Here is a 22,661-nt window from a genome sequence, read left to right as displayed (position 1 = left end):
ATGAGGAATTAGATACGTCGGCCATAACACTTGTTATAGTGACACCTCAAAAACCAAACCCAGGGTTGGATAGCTGTCAAACCCAGTAATTTCCTCTTGAGAGCAGTCTTTGTCACATTGACAGACCACATCTGTATTCAGGCGGCGGTCGCTTCTGAATAATATCTGTGATACACAGAGAAAATAAAGGAGACTGCCATGCCACTCTCCATGATAGATGACCCCACCAGCGGGTTCTGGAACTAGAAGAAGCCTGCCAGATAATATAACACAACACCCTCATTTCTGAGATGAGGAGAGTGCAGGCCAGAGAGGTGCGGTGATTTGTGGCAGAACTGGGACCAGAACTCAAGTCTTCCTGCTCCCCGGCCCTGGGGCTCACTGCTCAACGTGACCTTAATATGGCGCTGGGTGTAGCATTTAGAGAGCAAGGCAAAAAATATAGAGAAGAGAAAGCCCATTCGCTACATAAGCCATCATTTACATAAAATGGAGTCATCTGTTCAACATGTATGAAACTGCGCTGTGCTGTCTCTAGCGTGATAGTGAACACTTTTCTGTGCCTGCTCACATTAAGCTCGTGCCCTAATACTGGATTATAGGTATCCAAATTAACTATGAATAAGCATAAAGGAGAAAGATATTTATGACAGATTAGAAGTTTAAAGCAGAGGGTGAAGACAATTTCCCTTTGGGGGTTGGAAGGTGGTGGGTAGGGTAGGGCCAACTTTCAGGATAAGAACTTTATTTTAATTTAGTTATTTTGAGAGAAAGAGAGACAGGGCATGTGAGCAGGGGAGGGACAGAGAGAGAAGGAGAGAAAGAATCCGAAGCAGGCTCCACACTGCCAGCACAGAGCCCGACACAAGGCTCGAATGCACGAACCGTGAGATCATGAACCGAGCTGAAGTCAAGAGCCCGACGCTTAACCGTCCGAGCCACCCCGGTGCCCCCTCAACAGCTGGGCTGTGAAGGTGAGTACAATTTGCATCTGGGTGGGTTTAACGTGAAACAGGACTACAAAATCTGGATATCTGAAATGTAAGAGGGATTAAATATTCCTTCCAATCAAATACTATATCCTTGATAACATAAACGAAGTTAGCTTAACTAAAGAAACCAAAATAGCATGTTCTATTTGAAAATCTACGTAATGAGGCCATCACTCTTCTCTACCTGTATCCTGTCCAGATTCTGAGCTTCGATTCCTGTGGCACCAGTTCTAAAATACTGGGAAACGGACAATCTGCAGATGCAAGGATAGAAGTCTTTTCCCCAACTCACCACCTTTTGTTTGATTGGCCAGCGCTTCAGATACGGACATGGACTCCTGTCTTACCACCAGGCCCCCCCAGGCTGATGTTGATTTATATTCACGGTCTCCCTCCAGGTCACCGGCCGCCCTCGGTGCATGGTGTCCACTCAAGAAAATGCCCCAAGCCCGCACTCGATCCCCAAGGAGATAATTTTTCTCCATGGTACAAAAATCAATTAAAAGCCCTCAGAAAAGCTGGAATTTTCTTAAAATGATTCAAATCTATTTCTAGAGCTGGATTTTTTTAAGTAGTTGTATTCAATATTTTACATGTGAAATCCCCAGAGAGGGGAAATTCTGAGGTCAGCCTGAAAAGCTCACACACATTAATACTGTCCACTCAGGAGCCATATGCACGAGATCATCAGAAAAGGAAATCTCTGACAATAAGATTTTGAAACCAAAGAGTGAAATAAAAATTCAGGCATTACCATTGCCAAGAAGATAGGAAAATTGGTAAAATAAAAATTGGCAACTCAGTAAGTCTACTTCTTTGGCCATTATACTTACATAGGTATGGCTGGTAATGACTACCTATGCATGGTTACAAAAAAATGACATATGATTTCTAGGCTTTTTTAATACTTTTCTAGGCACAGAAGCATGTAGATACTGCTGGGCCAATAATCACATTCATCCCAGTAGGTACTCACTATAAGAACGGTGCTCTTGGGGCGCCTGGGTGGCGCAGTCGGTTAAGCGTCCGACTTCAGCCAGGTCACGATCTCGTGGTCCGGGAGTTCGAGCCCCGCGTCAGGCTCTGGACTGATGGCTCAGAGCCTGGAGCCTGTTTCCGATTCTGTGTCTCCCTCTCTCTCTGCCCCTCCCCCGTTCATGCTCTGTCTCTCTCTGTCCCAAAAATAAATAAACGTTGAAAAAAAAATTAAAAAAAAAAAAAAAAAAGAACGGTGCTCTTGTTGAGGTCACATGACTACAGTTAGAAGAGAATTGTTCTGATGCACAAAATAATGACTGAGAAATTTTTTCTTGTCCAAGAAAATGCTATGCAACAAGTGTGCTATCGGCAGAAAGGAATTATAGAAAGCTAAAGAATATAGGAATATTACTTCAAAAGAGATGCAAATAAATTGGAAAAGAAATGCTATCTTCAATGACTTTCCTTTTGGGCCCTGGGCTCTGTAAGACTCTCTTCCACTTAGCATAACAGAACTGTCTGTTAGTCTATTTTACCCAAGTTCGTGACAACCCTTGCCTCTATAATGGCCACGATAGGAGACATATCTGATCTTTCTGCCAAGAGGATAGCCGTCCCTCCTAATCCCCTACTCCCACTGAAACTTTGACATTGAAAACATATTAATCAACGAGTCGTGATGCTCTTATTGTCGACCATTGTTTAATAACCAGAAGAGGAGAGTTAGATGTTCTTTGTTTTTTGACCTTCCCACGTAACATGAAGAATGGGATTCTTACACCAAAATGATCAGATATAACTTTAAATGTCTCCGGTCATGATTAGAGAGCCTCGTGGAGCCTCGATATTTCCAACATGACATTAGTGTCTGGCAATCTGCCTGCACACTCAGAACCTGAGACAGTGGGTCAGGAAGTGGGCCTTCTGCACATCCACATTTCATTTCATGGCTGGAAAGCAGAAGCTTCCCAGAGCTTTTCACCAATTGACAGGTGGTGGGAAAGTGCAAATCTCAGTGCTTACAATGAGATGGAGAAGGCTCCTAGGCATGGAGGAGTAAATATACCCATGCAGAGAAAAATGCCTGCCAGAAGTATCACAGGGTGCTGATGGCAGGCAAAGTCAGGAAAGAACATTAAGCCAGCTCCTTGATAACAGCTGAGGCTAAATTGTGAATTGCAAGCGACCACAATATAAAGCAAAGAGAGGCCATCAGAGATTAATTTGTGAAAACCACATGCAAAAAGAGAAAAATGGAAGGCAAAGCCACATGTGGTTACAAAGCTCCTGATTTCATTTTAAAGTACTTTTTCCTAGTTTGGAAGAAGTAAATTAAACCATTAAAAAAAAAAAACACAAGTGAGAATTTCACTGTCACTGGATATTCGGAGTGACAATGAACCAACAATTATTTATTAAGTAACTACAACGCTTGAGGCAACATGCTGGAGCCAGCGGGTTACGGATAAGCTCATAAACTCAAAGAGCTTGCAGTATCTTATGAAAATAATCCTAAACGCTGCATTTTGTTTATCAAATAAGTGAAAAAATATACAACCATAAATAGTACCAAAATTTAGTGAAAGGAGACAAGACTATTCAATATAAAGAAAAAGAATCTTTTATTGAGCAGGACCTTGAAAGATAGGTCTAATCTGGGCAGGTTGGAAGTACAGAAAGGCATTACCAATAGGGGAAACAGAATGAAGTTCAAATACACATCACACATTCAAAGGAACAAGCATTACGCCAAGGGAAACACAGGAATTTGGGGCTAATGAAAGAGGAGTTTGAAAAGGAATCAGATTTTGGAGAGCCAGGTTAAATAGCTTTAATCCTACCTGTTAGAGGCACTGAAGATCACTGAATGTTAAAAACAAAAACAACAACAACAACGACAACAACAAAAACACCACCACTATAAAATCTTCTCTAAGTTCCAGCAGTATTAAAGAGAAAAGATATTTTTTGTTTTAACCTTTTAGTGCTAGAAACAGCCTATTATCTCACATTCATTCCACTGTACCAACAATACTACCCACAGTTCTCAAACTCTTCTGCCATTTGTAGTGGGTAGGGAAAAAGAAAAAAAAAGATCTTCAAAAAAAGAATTCCCTAAGAACTTCTGAATAATGAAACAACACCTCTGATACAGCCTCAGTTATTTTAGTACACAAATCACGATTATCAGTCCTAAGTGGAAAGCAAAGTTTCAAATACTGAAAGGATTCTCAAGTTTTGAAATCCATATATTAAACATTTTATGATATCTTTAGAGATAAGATAAACTAGTACCAATTTTTGTCTTTGTTTTTTGTGTAATGTATCATCTCTTGGTTTAAGCAGCAATTTGTTCTTCAAAACCCTTTCCGTGGTAGAAAACTTGTTTCTTTAATTTATATGAAAAAAGCTATACTTAGCAGCCCCCAAGCAATCACTAATTAAAAATAAAATCTCAGGGTGCCTGGGTGGTTCAGTTCATTAAGTGTCCGACTCTTGGTTTTAGCTAAGGTCATGATCTCACAGTTCTTGAGTTCAAACCCTGCAGTGGGCTCTGTGCTGACAGTGTGGAGCCTGCTTGGAATTATCTCTCTCCCTCTCTCTCTCTCTGCCCCTCCCCCACTCACTCTCTCTGTCTCTCTCAAAATAAATACATTTTTTTTTTTTTAAATTTTTTTTTCAACGTTTATTTATTTTTTGGGGGGACAGAGAGAGACAAAGCATGAACAGGGGAGGGGCAGAGAGAGAGGGAGACACAGAATCGGAAACAGGCTCCAGGCTCTGAGCCATCAGCCCAGAGCCCGACGCGGGGCTCGAACTCCCGGACCGCGAGATCATGACCTGGCTGAAGTCGGACGCTTAACCGACTGCGCCACCCAGGCACCCCAAAATAAATACATTTTGAAAAAATAAAAATAAAATCTCAAAAACCATTGCTTCCCCTAATAAAACAAACACCTCTGTAAAACAAGAATTGAAAGTATGTATAGAAAGGCTTAGGGAAGATACTAGAAAACATTATGATACAGCAAAATAACAAAAGGAAATTAAACATCAGTGTATATAACTTAAGAAAGAAAAAGAAAAAGAAAACCATAGCAGAGAAAAAAGAAAAGCCATATTGATCACAGCACAAAGAATAGACTTTGCTGAAAATATGTGATGAGATATAGTGAGCAAAACAAGCCAATGAAAGAGACACTAATAGAAAATTAAAAGGACTTCTGGGGTGCCTGGGTGGCTCACTAGGTTAAGTATCCGACTTCGGCTTGAGTCATGATCTCACGGTTCGTGAGATCGAGCTCTGCATCAGGCTCTGTGCTGACAGCTCAGAGCCTGGAGCCTGCTTCAGATTCTGTGTCTGCCTCTCTCTCTGCCCCTCCCTCACTCATGCTCTGTCTCTCTCTGTCTCTCACACATAGATAAATGTTAAAAAAAATTTTTTTTAAAATTAAAAGGACTTCCAACGTAAGCATAATCAGCATTCTCAAAGAAAAAGAAAGTGACTCAAAAATGCTAATGTTCAATCCACTATGTATTTTTATTTAAGGGCAAAGATAGCCCAGATATCAACATTTTGAAACACGAAAGACACCAGAGAATACAGTTTTCATGATCCCTACTAGAGGACAGACTTCAGCTAAGCATAAACTATGGCACAAGGCTTGGAGGTGAGCTTTGAATCCACATAACTGTAGAATTAAGACAAAAACAAGAGATTATGACTGCTAATCATAAATGTTATACTATATATACCCATTAAAAATGTGAGTGTTATAAACCCTGACAATATGTATTTTTAAAAATCACATTGCTTTTGAGGTGCCTGGGTGGCTCAGTCAGTTAAGCACCCAACTTCAGCTCAGATCATGATCTCATGGTTTATGAGTTTGAGCCCCAAGTCAGGCTCTGTGCTGACAACTCGGAGCCTGGAGCCTCCTTTAGATTCTGTGTCTCCCTCTCTCTCTGCCCCTCCCCCACTTGTGTTTGAGCCTCTCTCGCTCAAAAATAAGCATTAAAAATTTTTTTAAAAAGAAAACACATTGCTTTTATTCATGATAAAATCAATAATGTAAACATTCCCAGAATACTTAGAAAGCAATTCACAAACCTTCTACAAGTATCTCATTTAGCTCTTATGACACTTTAATGAATGATCCAACATTAAAACCAAAATGATTCTTTGATGCCTTATGCCCCAAGTCTGTCTTCTTTATTTATTTATTTATTTATTTTTAATTTTTTTTTTCAACGTTTATTTATTTTTGGGACAGAGAGAGACAGAGCATGAACGGGGGAGGAGCAGAGAGAGAGGGAGACACAGAATCGGAAACGGGCTCCAGGCTCTGAGCCATCAGCCCAGAGCCTGACGCAGGGCTCGAACTCCCGGACCGCGAGATCGTGACCTGGCTGAAGTCGGACGCTTAACCGACTGCGCCACCCAGGCGCCCCCCAAGTCTGTCTTCTTGAATTGGTTGTTTGGCTGGTTTTATTGTTGTGGTTCGTTGGTCAGGCTTAAAAAATGAAGGTGTGATATGGACAACTACTTCCGAAAGAGACCATTCTTGATCTTTAGAAGTTTCTTTAGGAAAAATATGGCAGTAAATGAATGGAAGGTAATGAAAATTTCTTCAGTTATTCACACCACAGATGACTCTAATTAGGATTCTCCATCTCTGGCTGTCTTCTTCTAGTGTCTTTGGATATCAGCTTTCTTTTGGGTAACTATGGACCTGGGTAATGAATTCCATTCACAGTGGTCAATTAAGTCAAACTCTACTCCAGGTGTGCAAAAACTGAGTGTCCAACCTTAGAAATATTATGTAATTTTGTACTACTAACAGCCTCAGCAGCTGATTTTTTTCCTTACTTTTGAAAATTGTTGGGGTACCTGGGTGGCTCAGTTGGTTAAGCGTCTGACTCTTGATATTGTCTCTTGTCATGATCTCATGGTTTGTGAGATTGAGCCTCAGGTCAGGCTCATGGAGCCTTGCTTGGAATTCTCTCTCTCTCTCTCTCTCTCCCTCTCTGCCCCTCCCCTCACACCCCCACCCTGCCCACGTGCGGTCCCTCTCTCAAAATAAACAAACATTTAAAAAAAAAAAAAGAAAATTGTTGGCACTACTGAAACAGAGTTTTGTGGAAGACAGACATCTCTGGGTCTTTGGCCTACTTCGATCTACACTTAGAGGAACTATTTTTCTCTCCTTATGTGGTTTTACAACTTTAATGCTTATTATGCATCATTTATTCTGGTTTAGGGTCTATGGTGCTAAAAAATAATAAAAATGAAAGTTTAAAATGGGCACTTTCAATTAACTAAAATGTCTTGTTTGGCTATGGTCTCCAAACTGTTTTGATCCATAATCCTAGGAAGATCTGTGGGCATGTGATACAGTTATTTACAGGTTATATGCACATGTGCTATTAATATAGCATGTACATTACAAGTCATAATATAGAAATTATGAAGAATTAAAGATAAAAATATTTACTATTAGTGGCAAATGATTTTTTTGCTGTCACTAAAATTATTAACAATACTAATAAGAACGAAGTGATTTAATATACTTTATTTCTGAACATTTCAGTTTAATCTTTTATGATTGAGCAATTTGTTTTAATACCTGGTTTTAATGGCTGTCAGAGATACCTCATGCAGATATGTGGACCCAAACAGGAATGGGACACCATGACACTGAGTCCCTTGATTTACAATTCCATCCTCCTATAAGGAAAAGGTTTAGGGGTGTTTTGTGGGTTTTTTTAAAAATTATTATTTTGTTGTTATTGCTAACTGAAATTTAGCTAGTCGATGTCCATCTCTCCTGATATTAGTTGCTCTTGAAAGCTTATTACAGTTATTCAATTTTTATCTCTTCAGGAATTGTGTTCTAAAACCACTGAAACTTTAGAAGATTTTTTTCCACTGGGTTAGGACGTTCCGTTTCCAACTTATTGAACATGCAGGTGTGAAGGGCTTTAATAGGTGACAAGTCATGTTTTAAAATAGAATCACATTTCCAAACACTCACGTTCAAAAATATGCTCCCAGAAGCGCAGATTTCTTTTGAGAAGTTGTTTGTCCCTCATTGTTAAAACTCTACTTCTACGTGGAAGGGATAAGTGTATTTGAGTGTATTTTTCAAAAATACACTTGAGGTATGAGGTTGCACCTACTGAGACTGTTTAACACATAAAAGTCAGCAAACGTGGGCACTTGTCTTTTTGTAAAAGAAAAATCAAAATAATAATTCTATGTTCCATGTGTAGAAATACATTGAGGTTTGGGACACCTGGGTGGCTCAGTCAGTTAAGCATCTGACTTCGGCTCAGGTCTGATCTCACCGTTTGTGGGTTTAAGCCCCACATCGGGCTCTGTGCTGATAGCTCAGAGCCTGGCATCCATTTCAGATTCTGTGTCTCCCCCTCTCTCTGACCCTCCCCCACCTGCACTCTGTGTCTGGCTCTCGCAAAAATAAATAAACATTAAAAAAAAAAAAAGAAATACATTGAGGCGCATTACTCATCTCATCACAAAGCGTATCCAAAGATGTTAACTAATCTCAAATGTCTTGTTGTTCTAGAATCAACTAAGTAATACTGTCCTATGGCATTCTGTCTACATGTGGCTTTAACTCCTTTGCTCTCCTTCAATAGCTTGTTCGATAACTGACTTGTGAATGTTGCAGTCAAAGAGCTTCATACAGGTCACTGTTAATGACAGTGAGCACAGATCCTTACTTCAAATAACCTGCTTGATAATTCCTATGGAGCAGGGCTGGCTTCTGGTCAGATTTCATGAATTTTTTTTTTATCCTGAATGGGAACACCGGCCGTATGTTCCTACTATCCCCTCTCTCCTTCCTCTATATCCAAAACTCAGAGGGCACATGACTACTCAGAGCAAAGACTACATTTTTCAGTCCCTTCTCTCTTGCAGCTACCTGTGGCCTTGGAACAAAGTTTGGGTCATTGGAATATACGTAGAAACAATGGATAGCCTTCAGAGGAAGGGGATATCTTTTGCTCCCTTTCCTCTGACCTAGCTGGAATTCAGATGTGATGGCTGAAATCTAAGCAATCATGTTGCAGCAAGGGGGAGAAGCCTGGTACTGAGGCAGCCAGAACAGTAAGAGACAAGGGGCCAGGGTCCTTCGTGACTACATTGCCATCAAGTCGGCTCTGGACTGCCCGTGTTCATGTGGGAGAAGTACCCACCCGTCTTTCTTGAGTTTTGTGAGTCTGTGTTTTCTGGCTCTTGCTGTAGTATGGACCACCAACTAACGCACCTGGTAACAGTTGACGGAAAGCTCACGCAAAGACCCAGAGAAGGTTCAGCCCTCCCACCCTGTCACATCAGCCTATGTTTGTGCCGTTCATACTACTTCGTTCTGCAGCTTCCTAACAGAAACTGCATATAAGCCACTTGCCTACGTCGTCGGGACTCGTCTATAAAAACGACATAATATAACCATTATGTCTCCTCTCTCGGGGATGTGTGAACGGAAACGCGTACCAACAACTTTGAAAGCAAATGAACGAGGGTGCCGCCACCAGGCAACCTCTACTCCGCTCTCCTCTTGAGACAACTCAAGACCCAGGTGGGGCCTGTGTCTGATGAAATAGACCGCAGGGGAACACCAGTATCCATGTTAAACGTTAATAGAGACTCATTTTTTTTCTTGGTCAATACATACATCCACAAAGACATTCCACTCTCCCCTGCTCTTCTCCCACCCTTACCAACGAATGTCTCTATACAACCCCCTGGTGTGCAAGCACTCCACTATGAAGCATACAGATAGGGGGGAATCTGCATAAATACGTGCTCTCCATAAGACTGAAACCTTGCAAAGGCAAATGGTAAATCAAGGGGTAGGTGTACATAAAGATTGTGGTGCCTTACCTGAATACCTCCAGAATGGTCCGTTCTGATAACTTGGGAGCCACCTGCTTAAATGCTTTCTTGAAATCTTCCAATGTTAAATATCCACGGTCTATTTTGAAATCAAAATATAAAACATTCACTTACTTCTATAAACCCTAGGAACTGTTATCTCCGCCATATTTGCGCAAAACTTCATTACTTGGGGAAAAGCAATAAATATAAGGTAATCTGAGACCGTCTCACTGGAAGAATGTAAGAATCTGGTAACACTCTCCTTCTGTGCAGTCCCAGATGGTCTCACAGGCCACTTCTAGCCCTATCATTTGCTGATTCTTTAAGTGCCAGGGAATGGACCGCAGACATACGGTGCAATAATGGCATATTAGGCTTCAAGTCTTTGTGAACTGCCAGAACAATTTATTCTTCGAAATCCATTTATTTTCTTGCTTGGTGTTAGAATTATAATATATGAATTTTTAGAGGGAAACCATCATCGCAGCGAAGACGCTGACCCTGGACTCCATGAGTCTTTCCATCCTGTGTGTGATCTGTGGGGTTCGAAGCCACTTCTCTTGGCCATAACCAGTGTGAGAAAACAATTCCTCCGATCATGTGTGGGTCAAGGTAAGAGTCAAAGGAAAAAGGTCAAATGATCCCCCACACCTCTGTAGGTGGCTCATGACCTATATCCCCATGTGGCCAGCCCTTTTGCTGTCCCCATTACAAAGTAGGCAAATTCCAAGTACAATCACATCACTGTAAATATTATTTTATCCATGGCAAATGTCAAGAATTTAAGACTGTGATAGAGAAAGAAATTCGCCCCAACATCTAGATGATGGCTAATGAATACAGTAAAATAATCTTCCAGGTCTATCGATCATTTTATTTAGTAAAATAATCTTCCAAGTATATTGATTATTTTATTTACTGAGAGTACATGGCAAGTTGTCTTAATAGCAATTTTTTTTATATCAAAATGATTTAAAGATACTTACAGTGCCTGTCAAAAGCTGTGAAGATGTGTCTTATCTCGTTCCGATGGAGTTGAACTTCCTTCTTTTTTCTTACAATACTTAAAAACTCCTCAAGTGATAGGCCTAGAAGTTAGGAAAAACAATTTGCCAAAGATGACCATCTTCCTCTTTAAGAACAAACATAAATGAAAAGTGATACATATTATGAACAAACTTTATGTTAGTTTTAACGAACAGTGCATATTCCTAAAGATCTATAAGGATGAAAAGACATTTTGCTAAACAGACCCAACCCTACCAATCAGTAGCAACAACGATAGGCACGGTTGGAGTTCACTAAGATTTTCCAGGGAATAAAGGAATGGTGACCTCAAAAAAGCGTAACACTCTTCCCTCTAGAAGATGTGAAAGACAGGCCCGAAACTACTTATTAAACAAGGCGTCCTAATTTTTCTTTCCTTATGGTTCTTTGATCCCTTTTTTCCTGGCCAGACGTCATTATGGCAGTTTTTTCTTTTTCCAACTGGGAGATCGGGGCGAAGAAGTCGCTTCTCAAAAGTCAATACCAATTGCACGCCAGAGATAAAGGTGGAGAGAATGTTCCATAAACAATAGAGCCGGCACCATCCGCAGCCTTGGGTGCACCCCGCCACTAGTCTGCAGCCTCAGGCTCTGCTTCCTGTGATTCTCATAATAAAAGAGCCCAGCACGATCGTAAGAGGTTGGATACTGTGATTACAATGTCTATTAAAATGAATTCTAATGTGATCTTTGTAGTAGGTCTAAAGAGTAGAGCCAAGGATTTAAGCATTGTAGTGAACTGAGCCCTAAATATATAAAAAGAGCAGTTCATTTTAGTAACTCAGAATTTCCATTACAGAATATATCACTATTTTAAAAATAGCCCCAAATCGTACGATAACCACATGCTAATTTCTAAGAACTTGCACTTAATGGTGAGGTAATACTGGGCTGTGTACCTTTCCTAAAATAGTTTCAATTATTAAAAAAAAAACAACAACAACAACATAGAAAATAATCTTCTTAAGGGAACCGTCGGGCAATGTTGGTAAGGATGTAAATTGGTGCAGACACTATGGAAAACAGTATGGCAGTTCCTCAAAGAATTAATAGAACTACCATATGATCCAGCAATTCCTCTTCTGGGTATTTACCCAAAGAAAACAAAAACACTAATTTGAAAAGATATCTGTATCCTCATGTGCGCTGCAGCATTATTTACACTAGCCAAGGTATGGAAGCAACCTAAGTTTCCATTGATGGATGAATGGATAAAGAAGATGTGGTTATGTACACACACGATGGAATACTACTCAGTCATAAAATGAATGAGATCTTGCCATTCTCCACAACATGGATGGACCTGGAGGACATTATGCAGAGACAAGTAACATATGATTCCACTTATATATGGAATCTAAAGAAACAAAACAAGTTATGCTACGTGAAATAAGTCAGGCAGAGAAAGATACCATATGTTTTCACTCATAGGTGGATCCTGAGAAACTTAACAGAAGACCATGGGGGAGGGGAAGGGGGAAAAAAGTTACAGAGAGGGAAGGAGGCAAACCATAAGAGACTCTTAAATACTAAGAACAAACTGAGGGTTGATGGGGGGTGGGGGAGAGGGTTTCGAAAGTGGGTGACAGGCATTGAGGAGGGCACCTGTTGGGATGAGCACTGGGTGTTGTATGGAAACTAATTTGACAATAAATTATATTTAACATAAAAAAACTTGAGAGATACAGAGAACAGATCAGTAATTATCAGAGGGGCTGAGAAAGGGAGTAGGCAAAATGGGTGAAAGGAATCAAAAAATACAAACTTCCAGTTATGAAATAAATAAGTCATGGGAATGCAATACACAGCATGGCGATTATAGTCAATAATATTGTATTACATATTTTTTAATGTTTATTTTTGAGAGACAGAGACACAGCACAAGTGGTGGCTGGGGCGGGGGGGGGGGGGGCGGGCAGAGAGAGAGGAGACACAGAAACCGAAGCAGGCTCCAGGCTCTGAGTTGTCAGTAAAGAGCCCCACATGGGGCTTGAACTCATGACCCATGAGGTCATGACCTGAACTGAAATAGGATGCTTAACTGACTGAGCCACCCAGGCGCCCCTCCCCTTGTATTACATATTTTAAAGTCACTAAGAGATCTTGAAAGTTCTCATCATAAGAAAAAACAATTTTGTAACTCTGTATGGTCACAGGTGATAACTAGACTTATTGTGGAGATCATTTCACTACACATACACATACTGAATCATTATGCTAAATACCTTAAACTAATATAATGCTATATGTCAGTTATACTTTACTAAAAAAATAGTTGTATTTTTCACGCTTTTCTTATTTGTAGTTAAAGGTTTAGAAACTTAAAAAGCCAACCTATCTTTATGTTTAAATGCTCTTCTTACAACTCTTTAGGACCCACTGTGTGCTGTGTGCCACACACGTGTTAAGCTCTGAAAATAGAGGATAAAGAGAACACACACAATTGCAGTTCCAAGGGAGTTACTGGTCTAGTTGGGGAGACAGTGATTATAGATTATACAGGCTCAACTGCAAATGTATACATAATCATAATCGTGGCATGTGAATGAGAGGGAAAACAGGAAGTTATAAAAGGATCACAGGACTCCTCCTGCAGAGTAGACTCTGATGAAGGAGGGCTAAGTGTTAGGAATATTTAAGATAATATCTATGATGAGAAGGTACCAACTGGAAACAGCATGTGCCAAGGCCATGCGGTGGGAAGTGGGAGAACAAAATGGCCCCTGTGGCTGGAATGTGGTATTAGAGGGCTGGGTCGGTCTCAGTAAGGCAGGCAGGGCCAGAGTGCACAGGCCCTCGTGGGCCACAGGAAATAGTTTGGGTTTTATTTGGGGTACGATAGCAAGTCAATGAAAGGTGTGGATTGGGAAGTGACATAATGTGATTTAAATTTCTTAAGGACCTTCATGGCCATTTTCTCAAAAAAAAGGAGAAGGGAGGAAGCAAAATGAAAGGGGAGACCAGTTCAGGAGGCTACTGGCCGGAGAAGAGGTTGCGAGACCATTCGCAGTGGGAACAGAGGAAATGGAAAGTTTCCCAACACAGCTCGGGAAAGATGAGGGGTGAGACGTAGTGGGTCAGAAGGAAGGAGACACCAAGAATAATCCCTAGGTTGAGGTTTGAGGAGTCATTTAGAGATGACGGGGAGAGCTGCAGTGTGGACATGTCAACTATTTGATGCTTTGGCGAGGAACCACGGGCACAAGTCAAGAAGGCAGCTGCGTATACCCTAGGCAACAGGGCACACCTCCCAGCGCCTCCCAGACTGTCTGCCATGTGCTCAGTAAATGTGTGTTGTGCAGAATTAGCAGCCTTTCCCGTCACAGCTAAGGACACGCAGTGACGCGGCTCTGTTTTCATCTCGTCACTTGTGAGACCAGAGAACATATTTAGACTGCTTACTGAGGATAAAACTGAAGTCTAGTCATGCCATGTTCCCACAGGATCAAATCTGTTAACTTTCAAATCTGTTTTACTTTCATGAACACCAGCAGTTAATCAGTTAGACAGCATCTAGATTAGTTAAAATTCCTGAATCATATAGTCACTGATCACACCATGCCCTACGAAGCCCTTCACAATCTGCCCGGTCCACCTTTCCAGCCTCCCTCGCAAACTTCCTGAGGCTTCCCCAAGGCAACAGGTCCTTTCATACCTTCACAAGAGCTGGGCACACACATTACCTGCAATGAGCTTCTCCTTTTTGTCCTACTGACGGTTTACATCTCCTTCTGTAGGTAATTAATGCATTACCTCCTCCTTGAAGTCTTCCCTGATTTCTCCCAGCTGAGTGCCTTTTCTGTGACCCAACAGCCCTCTGTTCATAACACAATTGTTGGGTAATTTTTTAATCTATTAGGTCCTATGGTAATTATCTGATCACACACACGCTGCCTGAGAAGCACTAAGGGAAAGCACTGTATGGGGTTTAAAATTTTATTCCTAGTGTGTAGCGTGATACCTGATGCACAGTAGGCATGGATTACATGTTTGTTATATAAGTAAATAAACGAATAGGAAAATGTTATTTCTAGTTTTCAGCAAAGAGCATTACAATGTGTGTTTTAAAAGATCTCCCCGGGGGCGCCTGGGTGGCGCAGTCGGTTAAGCGTCCGACTTCAGCCAGGTCACGATCTTGCGGTCCGTGAGTTCGAGCCCCGCGTCGGGCTCTGGGCTGACGGCTCAGAGCCTGGAACCTGTTTCCGATTCTGTGTCTCCCTCTCTCTCTGCCCCTCCCCCGTTCATGCTCTGTCTCTCTCTGTCGCAAAAATAAATAAACGTTGAAAAAAAAAATTAAAAAAAAAAAAAAAGATCTCCCGGGGCGCCTGGGTGGCTCAGTTGGTTAAGCGTCCAACTTCGGCTCAGGTCGTGATCTCGCAGTCCGTGGGTTCGAGCCCCGCGTTGGGCTCTATGCTGACAGCTCAGAGCCTGGAGCCTGTTTCAGATTCTGTGTCTCCCTCTCTCTCTGACCCTCCCCTGTTCATGCTCTCTGTCTCAAAAATAAATAAATGTTAAAAAAATAAATAAATAAAAGATCTAAGTCTGTAGTACTAATGCCAAAAAGTAGGTTACTTTCTATTCACCTAGCCAGCAAAATAAACCATCCTTTTAGAAACCCCAACTTATTAATACCTATGGTATAGTAAAAAACACGTGAAACTCAGAGAGAAAGGAAATGCATGCATAATATTTGCTCTTTACTTACCATTGTGTATGATTTAGGGAAATGATAAGAAACAAACAGGACAATGCCATTGTTCTATGTGTGATTCTCACACACACACACGTACATGAGTAGTGATATCTTTTAAAGTACATATTCAGAAAACCCATTGGTATTTGAGGCCATAAAGCAGTGAGGGTCTTCATTTCATAATCTCGTGGGATAAAAAGCAAATGTTCTTTAGTTTTTCCTAGAAGGAAATGTGGGTGCCAACTGTATGTTTACTCCCACTTGGAAAAGGAAAACAATCTAATAACACAAATAACTCTATATACGTAATCAAGTTCTTTTACGCTATTTTCCCCATAGGACAAGATACATTTTTTTTTTTAAGTTGATTTATTTTTTGAGAGACAGAGCGTGCAGGCCAGCGCAAGCAGGGGAGGGGCAGAGAGAGATGAAACCAGGGACCCGAAGTGGGCTCCACGCTGCCAGCACAGAGCGATGTGGAGCTCAGACTCACCAACCACCAGATCGTGACCTGGGCTACAGTCAGATCATTATGTTTTAATAAGGGTCATCACGTAATATTAAACCACGCAAACACATCCCCACTGCTCCCTCCACTCCCATGCCCTTATCTTAATCTTCCATGGCAACACATACCCAAACGCAAGCCCCTTTTCTAACAAGGATAAACTTTCATTCAGCTTCGCTCTCACACTGTAGCAGCCCAATCACCTTCCGCAGTCAGCGCATAATGGTTTGCTACTCCTGCAGCTCCGAGATGCAAACACATTCGTGTAAGTTTTCTACATCTTGCTGCTCTTTAAATGGCCTAGAAATACACTTTCTACTGCTAGCTCCACCTGCTGTCACAACACTCAAACCTAAGATTACCGCTTCACAGAGACTTGCAATAATTCTATTGCCCTCAGATTTCATGCTCAATGACAAATGCATTACTGTGTTCGCCCCTGGAGTGAAAGCATATGTTCAGAAAATTCTAACTTCAAATACAACGTTGGGTCTCCTATGTGCATTGTTCCACTAATAACGGTTACCTAAATACGCTTTACTGCAGTTACACATTAGGATCGTGACAACATCAGGAACCACATAGACCTGTGTGTTTATCTGAGCTTCTTATTACCCTGTTTACAAAAGGTGTTCAGAAAACACCTGGGTAGTTGGACTCTATCGGTAGTTTGCAGGGTTTTGTTTTTTTTTTTTTAGCTGTAGGGAAGGTGTAAACCAGAAAGCCTGATGTGCAGAGGAAATGAAGGCAGAACTATCTTGTCTGGAGCAAGGTGGCCCCTTCACCATTCCCTGTCCAGCAGTGTCTGTGGAAGTGTCCCCACAGGACCCAGGATTAAGGACCATGACTTAAAGACCACTGACACCAGTGACCTTTACAGATCCTTCTAGGCTCTGCAAGTCTATGCATTTTCCTTACCAATGGAAAACACGTCCTTCCATTTTATAAACTCCTCTTAGCAAAACGGACTCTTCGTGTTCTATAACAAACACATATATTTTACTTTGCAAGCTATTTACTACTTGTGATATAGATATGTCATAGAGGAAGGCTAGGAATGTCTATCTTTTCTACCTTTTTAAGTAGTTTCCTAGGAGAATAATCATCTTTTATCATAGGGGTGGATATATTCTAAAACTATATAAATTTTTCCTTGAAAGTTTCGTTATGTATATATTTTTGAGGTTCAAAAGACCACTGACCCTATGCTTCAGGGCCCACAGAGAAATCCTCTTGAAAATGAAGGCATCTAGTTTCTGGCTATCACAGTGAGCTTAAATTAGAAACTGCAATAAACCTGAGGAGAGTGAAGGAGAAAACAATAAAAATGTCAAGTTATTTAGACGGTAGGTCTGCTCCTAGATTTAGTATATAAAGGAGGGTTCATGTTCATTGTGCCATATATTAATTTTTCTGGGGCTTCAAAATGCCTAAAAATGAGCTTTTAAAAAGATAAAGTGGCTTTTTAAAAGGTGTAAGGCAAGCCTTCTCTACCTTGAGAAATAAAATTCAGATTGTGACTTCCAGAGGCCATGAAGGAAAAGAAGGGACACAATATGTTCTCATAAAAAGATTATAAGGACAGGGGCACCTGGGTGGCTCAGTTGGTTGAATGACTGACTTCGGCTCAGGTCTTGATTTCACAGTTTGTGGGTTCGAGCCCCGCATCAGGCTCTGTGCTGACACCTCGGAGCCTGGAGCCTGCTTCGGATTCTGCGTCTCCCTCTCTCTCTGCCCCTCCCCCATACATGCTCTTTCTGTCTCTTTCTCAAAAGTAAATAAACATTAAAAAAAATTTTTTTTAAAAGATTGTAAGGACAGAAGGAGAAAGTGGCATCAACAATGGTGAGCTATCCCCTGTTTTGTTTCTTAGGGGATAAAGAGAGAGAAGCAAACCATAAAACAGACTCTTACCTACAGAGAACAAGCTGAGGGATGCTGGAGGGGAGGTGGGCGGGGATGGGCTAACTGGGTGATGGGGATTAAGGAGGGCACACACGATGAGCACTGGGTGTTGTAAGTGATAAATCACTAAATCCTACCCCTGAAACTAATATTACACGTACGTTAACTAGAATTTAAACAAAAATTTGAAAAGGAAAACAAAAAATAATGGTGTGCTGTCATATTAAGGTGGATAAGTAAATTCAGAGAACTGATATTTTCTTCTGGCTTCCTGAATAAGAGTAAGGGAATAAAGAGAAAAGAATCTACTTTAAAATTTTTTTTTTTTTCAACATTTATTTATTTTTGGGACAGAGAGAGACAGAGCATGAACGGGGGAGGGGCAGAGAGAGAGGGAGACACAGAATCGAAACAGGCTCCAGGCTCTGAGCCATCAGCCCAGAGCCCGACGCGGGGCTCGAACCCACGGACCGCGAGATCGTGACCTGGCTGAAGTCGGACGCTCAACCGACTGCGCCACCCAGGCGCCCCAAGAATCTACTTTAATGGAAGAAGTCAAGTTTTACCATATCATTGGGAGGAAAATGAAAAGGAAGAGTAAAAAACAGGTTATAATAGAGGAATCTGAACCAATAAAACCTTACTTCTGTCAAACAGGGACTGGAATCATTACTTTCTTTTATCATGTATTATCTCCTGCTTTTATCATGTATATCTCCTATATCTCCTGCTCATAAACCTGCACAGGTTCCTCAGTGTTATCACTGCAAAGTCCTGACACCTTATTCCGGAATTTAAAGCTTCATTATTCCATCTAGGCAGAGTGGGCCTCAATCCCCCTTCTTAACACTCAGTTTCCATCAGGGTAACTTACTCTGCTGACACAACAACTCATTTATAGGTAGGCACTATACTCCTTGCTGGTGTGGGAGGTAAACATATTCCAAGGAGGGTAGAATCCATTTATGCTAGGACTCATTATTAACAGTATGACAGTTGATAGCTCTGGATATGCAAATCTGAGGATGGGTAGGCAGGGAAGGGGGGGGGTCTTACAACCAGAGATCTGGGGGAAGTCTCCGCCTCCGAGCTAGCGTGGGCCCTGGGGGAAGAAGGTCTGCGAGACAAAGTGCATAGAAGTGGACTGCACAGAGTCCTTACAGAGGAGACAGCACCAGCCAGGCCTTTCCCACTTCTAGCTGTGGGGAGTGAGGGATAAAGCCCTTCTCTGTACTGTTAGCAAACGCCTCAGCAGTCCCATGACATCCATCGTTTTTACGAAGAGTGTGCTGGGTAAGTTAATCCACGCTGAGTTCCGCATCCACACTGACCTAGCACAGACAGCACCAGGAGCCAGGAGACAAGTGCAGAGCTGGCATCTGCATTCACTCATTTCACTATGTCCTCTTCTTTGCTTCTCCACCTTTGCAAATCCCACCCATCCTTTTCCGTCCAGTTCTGGCCCTCACCTTGCATCTCCCTCCTCCAATCTCTTAGAGGTTTTCTTGTCCATAGTAATTATTTGACATCTGGCCATAAATGAAGTGACAATACCCTTTTATGTTCCCTATCTTAGGTCAGTGTCTGTGTCTCCTACTTTTTTTCTACCCTACAGTGAAACGTGGTCAGCGTCCTCTAAATGAGTAATGAGATAAATTTATTTAGGGGTGAACATCTATGGACAATACCACAAAATGGCCCTATGGTTAGGATTTCAAGATAAGGTAAGCGTGATGTGTATGCATTTCCTGATCACAGGAAAAAACTAAGAGGTCAGTAAATAATACTATACTATACCGTGGCTTTAGTTCGTCAGGCAGCAGCCCAAAACAAGAAAACATCCACAACCAAAAAAAGGTGTTTACAGTAGAATTTGAAACACTAGAAAATGGACATTTAAACTTAGGAAAATAATACAGTTCACAGTCAACTAGTGAGCTCCAAACAATTCAGAGATAGTAATAAATAAAAGTATACAAGCCAACTGGCCATTAAGCTCATGCATAAATTATTTTCCAATTGAACTGACAATGGAGAGCACGATTGAGTCAAATAGTCCACAATCACTGTTATGTTGAATCAGTCTCTTTGATTTTTCCATTAAGTTGAAGGTTAAAAGTAAGTTCCTGGAAGGTTTTTTCTTCTTTAAGTATGAAAGTGAAATATGTTCATTGTTTTAAGAGGGAAGTAAGAAAACAAAAAGGAAAAAAAAAAGCTCGATCTAATCACCTTGTGAAAAGAAAATTCTGATGTACTTTGTTTTTTTCCATAGGCGTATTTTATATGGATCCGGGATAAACACATACAGACAGCTGTGTAAGGATTCAGTGGGGGCAGTGTTCACGTAGTTCTTATTCACAGCATTTGGCATACTAAGCAAAAGCCCTACAAATCTTATTTTTTGTTATTCATATAAAATGCTCAACAATTTGTCATACAATGAAGTCAAATCATCTGATATCACACGCGGTCTTTCTTTGCCCTTCGTGCTGAGCCATTCAGATGTGTTTGACATTAAACCACTGGCCTACAAGGAAGAAAGTTCAAGGAACAGCCTTACAAAATTCACCAGTGTATTTACCGAACAGTTTGTGGAACATCAATGTCCATTCATCAGTCTCTCTTCCATGTGACATTGTGAAAGAAATATACTGTACCAGGGAAAACTCTCTCTCTAGATAAGAAGTTTCTATTGTATGGACGATGATCACTGGATTGTCATTCCCTATTTGTTCTGGACATTAGGTAGCTCAGAACCAAATCTGTTATCAACCTCCAACAACGGCACAGAACCTTCTGTATACTGATCCACTCCTGACTTCAACTTGTTGATTAAGTTCCTGGGGGATGAACACTGTCCTCAACTCTGTCTGATGACTAATATGACCCATGGCACCATTAAAATCAAGGGTTTAGCCAATGGTTGAGAGGGTAAGTTTGGAGATCAGACTGCTGTGGTCTGTTACTTAGATAGCTACACTATGCATACTTAACCTCTCTGAGCACTGGTATTTTTTTTAACTTATACAATGAGGTTAATCTTGGTATCATAGAGTTGTATTAAATTTAACAATTCGTGCCTAGCACTCAATCACAAGCCTGCACATGGTAAGCATTCAGAAAATCATAGCTGTAATTATTATCTATAATAAATATTACAACACATGTAGAAGTATTTTGCAAATAAAGAACCATCAAATGCCAGGATCGAGATATTTTATTATTCCTCTCTAGAGCCTAATCTCCTCATTAAAAAAATTTTTTTTGATGTTTATTTACTTTTGAGAGAGAGAGAGAGACAGACAGACAGACAGACAGAGACAGAGCTCCAGCAGGGGAGGGGCACAGAGAGAGGGAGACACAGAATTCGAAACAGGCTCCAGGCTCGGAGCTGTCAGCACAGAGCCCGACGTGGGGCTTGAACTCACGGACTGTGAGATCATGACCTGAGCCGAATTGGGACCCTCAACCAACCGAGCTACCCAGGCACCCCCCCTTAATTTCCTCTTTTTTAAGAAAAGGTAACAAATAACACTTTTTTAGGTCTCTTTTAGTTGCAACCTTCTTTGGTGCTCTATACTTACAGAAGGAATGAAATGTATCCCAGAGAGTGAGCACTGCAACAAAATACAACCCTTTAAAATAGGTAGCTTTAGTATACATTAGAACCACCCCAACAGTGATCTGTTGCTTCTTAAACAATTGACTTTTTTTTTTTTGTCTCCCACTAACATAATTCCTTATTCCTGCCGCCTAAACAGTTTTTGCTGATGGATTCTTGCTTGTTAGGTTACAGGCATTAAAATGCCTTCTTGCTACTTATCCTGGCTGCCTTCAGACTCTCCCAGTGTGACTTTTCTGGAGACGATCTCCTCTAACTTCTAAAGGTTTTGACTTAACTTTTCATTCTTCTTAATTTTAACAAGGAAAATCTACAGAAACGACCCACCTGTTAGACCAGAAGCTCCTGGAAAATAGGGCCTGGGCACCCAGGTTTAGGTACTATGTGAAGTGTGTGCATAGTCAAGACTGGTGAGTCAGGGTCAATCTAGAATGTGCATATGGACCTCACCCAGGAAGCTAGGTCTTCCTCACCCAGGAACTGGGGCCTGAACAGAGAATCCTTTAGGGTGGCACGCTAGAGACGTGGCATGACCTTGTCTGGATGTAAAAAAGAGCCATAGCTAGCTGGAGAATTCCCAGGTTAAGGCTACCAAGAAGGACGATGGAAAAACTGATTACCTGAATAAATAGCTCCCAGAAAGCCAAGGCCACATTTCAGTTCTTTTTCAAGATCAAAACATGAAAGAGAGAGATAATATAGCTGACAGAACATTTCATCTGTGCATAAACCCTCTTCCTGCAAGAAAAATAACATGTAAAAGGTGACTCACGTATGGAAAGGGACAAAAGATGGAGCTGATGGCCTGAAATTTGTTCAGTTGTGAAGAGTTCTAACAGAAAAAAAAGTTATGTTAGCAATCAGAGTTCAGCAGTGATTTCTTGCTAGGATGACTTTATTCTTTCTTTTGAGTATTTGTGGTCTTGAGTCTCCCTTTCAAATAAACATGAATTAAAGCTAGTTGGAAAGGTAGCACCCTGACTTTAAGTCTATTTCCTTTAACGAGAAGGATAT

General features: G+C 41.1%; 1 protein-coding gene across 4 annotated transcripts in view; it reads right to left on the bottom strand.

Moving 5' to 3' along the window:
- Window positions 1–22,661, bottom strand: part of EFCAB11 (EF-hand calcium binding domain 11) — a 159,704-nt gene that overhangs the window by 124,379 nt on the left and 12,664 nt on the right. For all 4 annotated transcript variants that reach the window (XM_047080237.1, XM_047080241.1, XM_047080240.1 and 1 more), the window contains 2 exons: window positions 10,860–10,961; window positions 9,880–9,970 (listed from right to left, as the gene is read on the bottom strand). In XM_047080237.1, the coding sequence (XP_046936193.1) occupies window positions 9,880–9,970; window positions 10,860–10,961 (193 nt within the window). The remainder of the gene's footprint in view (window positions 1–9,879; window positions 9,971–10,859; window positions 10,962–22,661) is intronic.

Source organism: Lynx rufus, unplaced genomic scaffold (genome assembly GCF_022079265.1).
Source record: "Lynx rufus isolate CCGP_SWC_20201006 ecotype Redwood Valley unplaced genomic scaffold, mLynRuf1.p SCAF_17, whole genome shotgun sequence".
NCBI classification, from domain to species: Eukaryota; Metazoa; Chordata; class Mammalia; order Carnivora; family Felidae; genus Lynx; species Lynx rufus.
This window is presented reverse-complemented; position numbering and strand designations above follow the sequence as displayed.